General features: G+C 32.9%; 2 protein-coding genes across 7 annotated transcripts in view; one reads left to right on the top strand and one right to left on the bottom strand.

Annotated features, from left to right (window-relative positions):
• Nucleotides 1-4125, bottom strand: part of LOC108687978 (proteasome-associated protein ECM29 homolog) — a 10435-nt gene extending 6310 nt beyond the window's left edge. The window contains exons 1-8 of the mRNA XM_018194027.1: nucleotides 3460-4125; nucleotides 2076-2323; nucleotides 1879-1997; nucleotides 1331-1480; nucleotides 970-1251; nucleotides 699-894; nucleotides 550-635; nucleotides 64-264 (exon numbers count right to left, since the gene is read on the bottom strand). Coding sequence (XP_018049516.1) covers nucleotides 64-264; nucleotides 550-635; nucleotides 699-894; nucleotides 970-1251; nucleotides 1331-1480; nucleotides 1879-1997; nucleotides 2076-2323; nucleotides 3460-3484 — 1307 coding nt within the window. The 5' untranslated portion in view covers nucleotides 3485-4125. The remainder of the gene's footprint in view (nucleotides 1-63; nucleotides 265-549; nucleotides 636-698; nucleotides 895-969; nucleotides 1252-1330; nucleotides 1481-1878; nucleotides 1998-2075; nucleotides 2324-3459) is intronic.
• The window catches only part of LOC108688024 (glycogen debranching enzyme), an 11916-nt gene continuing 8571 nt past the window's right edge, over nucleotides 3263-6607 (top strand). For 2 of the 6 annotated variants that reach the window (XM_018194092.1, XM_018194090.1), the window contains exon 1: nucleotides 5635-5857. The gene's annotated coding sequence lies outside the window, so the exon portion shown is untranslated. Of the gene's footprint in view, nucleotides 3296-5634; nucleotides 5858-6607 lie in introns of those variants that run through there. The other 4 variants (XM_018194094.1, XM_018194091.1, XM_018194089.1 and 1 more) reach the window with 4 other exon arrangements.

The raw sequence follows: 6607 nt of genomic DNA, 5'->3' as shown, positions 1-6607 counted from the left end.
TATATATATATATATATATACACATATATATATATGATTTCAATAATCATACAGAAATAATACAGAACTCTTACAGAAACAAGCGTGTCAAATAAGTTGTGTAACAAACTTAAATCTTTATTTATCAGAGATGGTATTCTTTGACCAAGTTGTCCAATAACTGTATAAGCCATCGGTTTATGCATGTCATCGCCTTCGGAGATCAATTTTATCATGCCATTCAAGATTACTCCAGCGACACGAGTTAATGGTACCAGACTGCAGCTTAAAAAATATTTTTAAATCGAATAATTTATTATATATATGTACAATAATAAGATGTGTATTTTAAATAATGAGAGACAAAGTTATAATATATCACATGTGTAAAGAGTTTGCAAACAAAAAATTCGCAAAGTAATTATACGTTTCGTATGAATAGAAGATATAATCAATATTTTCCTTTGCGAAATAACTCAAAATGTTGAAAATCTATAAATATTCAGTAAACAGTAAACAGTAATGCTGTACATAAAAAATTTAATAGCGACTGAATTATAAAACACTTACTGCTGGACAATATTTGATGTAAATTGCAGCGCCAATGATTTCAACTTTGCATTCGTATTTTTTCCATAGAGTGAATCAAAAATAACCTAAGAAAAAAATGACAATTTTATTACGTAATATATATAACTCCACTTTTTGCTTTAACTTACCTGAATACACGGTGGTATAATGAATCCCGCTTTAGTCACTCGACAAAGATATTGCAAAAGCTTGAGACGAATTCGTGTGCTTGCAGGTAGCCGTTTCATTTCGGGTTTTACCTCTTTTTGCGTGGCTAATGCATCGGTACCCAAGAATAATGTATAAAGCGGAGCTGCTAATTGCATCGAAGACCAATCCAATGTGCTAAACGGATGAATACAGAAGAAATTACACAGCTCCGATCTATGCTAAACAAGTTCTGACAATTTTCACACGCACCCAATCATTTTTTTCAATTCTAAATCCGCCATATTAGCGATGCTGAATCTGGTATCCGCAGCCGCTACGATTAAGTGTATCAAAATATCTGTATCCGGGAAAAATCCACCAGCGAGGAACTTAACGATGCCCAACTTTATTTGCTCGAGTTGCTCGGCTGTAGGTGGACTCTCGCCTATTACTCTTTTGAACGCGTAGTCGCTTAAGCCCGGCGGTACAGTGAACTGAGACCAATCAATAGTCTGACCTGAACCCTGTTGATTTTCCGTTTGTCCCACAGATCTAGTGATATTTATATATTGCAGTTAGAAACTATAAGTAAATATTTAAAAGTAATGCTATTGTCCAGCGTATATCTCACCCATATGGCAATAATAATATGTCGAGCATAAAATTTATGAGCTGTTTCGCCACGTAAGGTTTGTCTTGCAAACCTAAGAGAGAGGCCCGTTTATCAGGATCTGCTGGTATGTTGATATGTCCTAATGCTGGCATTATGATCAACATTAAGCTGAAATAAAGTCTCGTTTACGATAACGATATAAATATATAAAAATAATTTATAGAATCTTTTGATATTGAAAATAAAAAATTCTATTAATTCTCCGAAGCTGAAAAGATCTGTACAAACTGATGCTAATTCTATAAAACTTAATTAATTTATGATAATTAAAAGGCACTAATTAATTTCATTTCATCATTAAGAAAAGCAGAATAACATAACTTATATAAAAACAATAAATGCACTAAATATATTATAATAAAAATAATCAAAAATTGTAAGATAAAAATATTAAATTAATCTTTTTGACAAAAAGATTTTTAATTGGATCCAATAGATCCACCGTTAGCTCTGAAAAATTAAAATATAAGAGTAATTAAGAATTAAGGAATTTGTAAAAAGCAAACCTGTCTTGATGAGACAATGGTTTTCCCTCAATAGCATTTAATACACTTGGAACTAATTCTGCTTGCTTGTTCAACTCCATTCGAGGATATCCTAACTTTATATATATTATTGTAAAGTTCTGCAATTATTCAAATATACATTATGCCGTCTTTTTCTGATTTCGTAAATCATAAATTGATCTGCGCTGATAACATACAATCACAAACGAACTAGCTGATGGATCTTGATATTGTAAGAGTAAAGCTTCAACAGGCAATTGAACTTGGGGTCTGCTCTTTATTCTTTTGTTTATATGGATCAATAGTTCCATCACTTTCTTCCTGACGCCTTCCTGACCACTAGACAACTTGAGCAGCACAGGAGGTAAAAATTTGCAAACTGACGCTTGTAACTGCTCATCTGTCTCAGCAGAACCCAAACGGAGGAACACTCGCTCGAGTAAAACTAAATGAAACACAAGAAAGTTATGGCATATAATTAATATTTCTCCAATCTTTCTTACATGTACAGAGTTGATAGCAAGAGAAAGAAGAATTTCTAATCATATGTTACATTTAATTAAAGTGAAATAATAAACATACTCTTATATGTCTATTATAGGATCTTATATGTCTTATAGCATCTTATATCTATCAATAGAAAATAATAGACATATTCTTTTTAGCTCAACCTCTTGCACAGAGAGAGAGAGAGAGAGTTTCTTTTCTTTTTTCTCTTTTTATAATGAAAAAAGAGAATACAAAAAGTTCAAGGCTTGGTACTATCAATGTAAGATTAACTTTAATCTCAACAATTAAACTTACCGTTTAACTTAAGATTCTTAGAATTAGAAAAAGGTAAAGAATAAATTGAGAGAGTTTGATGAAATCAGGCTGAAGAAGAACAAATTGATCTTGATTGCAGTCTGATTCACAACAGAATTATTTTATCCTCATTGTTTATTAAAATTAAACAAGAGATTTGTCTTCTATAGCTGAACTAATACATATTTTTGAAACTTAAAATGAGATTATAGATATATGTTCGATATTTGGCGAAAGAGAGAGAGAGAGAGAGAGAGAGAGAGAGAGAGAGAGAGAGAGAGAGAATTAATACAGTTTAGTGTAGCAATAAAAAAAAGATCTAATGACTCGTGTAAATAATGCTTATGAGCATGAATCCACATGAATCGGATCATAGCCCTCATATATCGATCTTATTTCAGCGATGTAATCGAACGTGAGATCATTTTGAAAAAATGCTGACATCATGTGTTGTCGAATCGGGATTGTCAGGGATGTCAATGGTATTTAAACGACAGTATCGAGATTTGACAGTTGCGGACACGTGTTCAGGGAGGTGCAAGGGAGGAGCATCAAGGAAAGGATGGAAATCCATAGGTCCTCCCCGAGGTCGTCTCTCTAGCATGACAATCAGGTTTGCATTGGACCTCTTAAGTTGGCTCCATTCTCTATTTCAGGACAAATGGCATGACCCACGACCCGGTTGTCGATTATTATACATCGCGCATAAAGGAGATCATCTCTCTCTCTTTCTTTCTTTTTCTTTTCCTCTCTTTTTTTTCTCTCGGGAGTACTTACTCAGCTCGTCCGTAGCCGCTGCCATTTTGAAAAAGTCTGTAAAGAGGAGAAAGCGAATCCGGACGGCGAGGAGTTGCCGTCCTTGGAGCCACGTGCGATTCGATAACGAAACGATGGAAGCTCAATGTCAGAATCGTTAGATCTGCGACTCTTCTTCCTCTTTTCCTTCTTGTACTTCTTTTTTTTTCTCGTCGACGTGACCGTAAACGTCGATCGTCGTGTAGCACACGACGCGCCGCGTGTATCGCACCCTTCTCGCGACTTCGACGTCGTTTTACTTGGGGGCGCTATAAATTTCGGACTGATTATGAGGTTAGGAAAGAAGAGGCGAATGAGCGACACTTCGCGATATCGTTCACGGTATTCCCTTTGATTTCCTTTTTTTCGTACGACAGTCGCATCCGTCGAATAACGCTAAAACTAATCACGAATTTTTATTAGATGTTGGAGAATGTGCGTTGTGCAAAAAATTGATTCTTGGCAATTCTTGATAAATAAGCATCAGAAATGTGCGAAATGATTTTCATATTTTGAAGCATTTAACAGTCCGAGCTCTCAAGAGAAATAATAATCCTCGTCGATCTTCCATCAAAGCTAAAATCTTGCTTGTCTTCATGAACGTGATCGGAAAACGCTAGAAAAAAGATTCTGGCGATCACGGATTTGCTCGGAAAATGCTCAATTGAGGTTAGAATGTCACCGTGACTGCAGGCGCGGCTGTACTCGAACGAGCGATAAGCGGATGACATGCGCGATCACGTGGCACGATTATAATTTTTTAATAATTTTTCAGAACGCTCGAAAAGGATGGAAAAAGTTTTGCGAGTTCAGGAAAACGACCTTTGTTAATTTAAACACAATATAATGGAAATTTCCCCAAGAACGATTATATCTCTTTTCCTTTTTTTCAATAACTGCATGCAACGGAGATCTGTCTTATTGTGGTTTTAAACTTGATTGTCGCTTTATTAATATACTTACGTCTTTCAATTATTATATTAATATACTTACGTCTTAGAAATGTAGTTTAGATTTTAATATAGATAATTTCAGTTTAATTTATTTTTTATTTTTTTCTATTTCTAAGAATTATAAAAGAATGAAGAGTAATTTATATAAACATGATTAAAATTAATCTCGATTTAACTTATTTTTATTTTAGTTCTAAAAATTAGAAAAAGATAAAAAAAAAGATAAATTAAACAGAAATTTTTGTTTTAAATAAAAATTAAATTAATAAATAGGACTATGAGCCTATATTTTTAAATAACACAAGTTTATTAGAAAGTTTATTAGAAAGTTTCGACCTCAATTGGATTATTCTCAATATTAAACAATATAACAAATTTTTTAATTCAAACGTATTAACTATTCTGTTTGTTCTTTAATATAGCTAATATAGCATTAAGATCTTGCTTAGCTTGTAGCTCTATTAATTTAATTTTTAAACAGAGATTGTTAATTAAAGTTAATTATATTAATAGAAATAGACATTGTCCCGAGCTGATGTGAACTTATTAGATCCATTCAATTCTTTCAGTTACAACTGAAAATTTGAATTATTGTTATTAAAATAAATTTAATAATTCATTCTTTTATACAAGTTATATATGTCTTTTTAATTCTTTAAAATTAATTAATGCCTTTTAATCAGCAGTTATTAAATAGATTTCACGAACCTAATATCAGTAAATATAGTATTATAGATTTTGTTGTCAGCTCCGGAGAAGCTGTTAAATGTTTACATTCATTATCATCATCGTATATTTCCAACTTCGAACACTTGAATGGCAAGGAGAAACGATTCCATCTTTTTAAACCTACGATAGAATCAATTTTAACTTTCCCGCCGAGATGAAGTTATCCGCGAATTAAAACCGTTATTTTTTTTTATATGTAAATGGATACGTAAACAATGAAATCGCATCTCCCAGCAAGAAGGAAAGAATTTTCCTCGCTATGTTTTTCAGAGAATATTATGTGATGTTCAAATTTATGTGCTATCAATGCTGCTCCAAATTTGAATGGAACGGCCCGAAGTTAGTCGCGTGAACGTCGCCAATGAGCGCTGCGTGTTTGGTGATACAAATCTACTGACCGATTGTCACCTCCCCTCCATTCTGATCGTGCTTGTTTATTGACCTTCAGACCTGTCTTTCGCGAGATAGAGGTCAACTTGCGCAAAGATTCTTCTGCCTGATCGTTTGAATGCGAGCGCACGACATTTGTATTTAACGTGTTCATCAGTGTTCATGCGATATCATTTTGCACTTCATCACCAACGTAGGTAGGGAATCATCGAAGTGCGAAGGAAAGTCCTCAGACGTCGCTTTTGCCACGTGCGTGCGTGCACGTGTGTATTCGTACATCGGCAGGTGTTAATCAAATTTTTAATCGTGTATGATCCATTTGCGAAAATATGTTTGTCGAGTTGTTTCCTAGTGTGAATAATAATATTAGTGTACTTGCGCTGTTTGCGCCCATTTTTTTTCTTTTTTTTGTGCATGGATGGATAATTATATTAAATGTTATTTGTTATCGTTATCATTATATACGTATCATTATATTGTTATGCTGTATCGTTACGTGGCCGTTTCGCATTTGTATTTGTGATATCAACTGACTTATTTGACCTTTTAGTCGTTCTTTATTAATTCTTCAAAGCTGACAATCGATCTATATTTTCAATCGGTCTATATTTTCAATCGGTCTATATTTTCAATCGGTCTATATTTTTAACTCGCTCAATTATATTATTTCAAAGCTGATGGGTCTATTGGACCTTATATTCTTTTTATTATATCTGCAAATTTGAAATTATCCAATCCTGCAAATTTACACGGAATTATTTAAACACTAAAGATTCAGCTTGACCGCTTTATTTCTGATTTGTGCATTCATATCATGATCTTAAAAGATAACATATTTAATATTGCTTAGTATTAATTCTTTTTTGTGTATATTACTCTGGAGTTGACGGTGTGTCTATTAAACTTACTAAGTTGTATTCCTTATGTTACAAATTTTAATTATTATTATCAAATTTAATTCAATTTTAGTGATATATATGTATATATATATATATACATATATATCACTCAAGTCTATTGAATTTACTTGTTTATATTCTTTGTACTATATCTACAAA

Source organism: Atta colombica, unplaced genomic scaffold (genome assembly GCF_001594045.1).
Source record: "Atta colombica isolate Treedump-2 unplaced genomic scaffold, Acol1.0 scaffold224, whole genome shotgun sequence".
Taxonomy (NCBI): Eukaryota; Metazoa; Arthropoda; class Insecta; order Hymenoptera; family Formicidae; genus Atta; species Atta colombica.
Note: the sequence above shows the minus strand (reverse complement) of the source record. Positions and strands in the feature narration are given on the sequence as shown.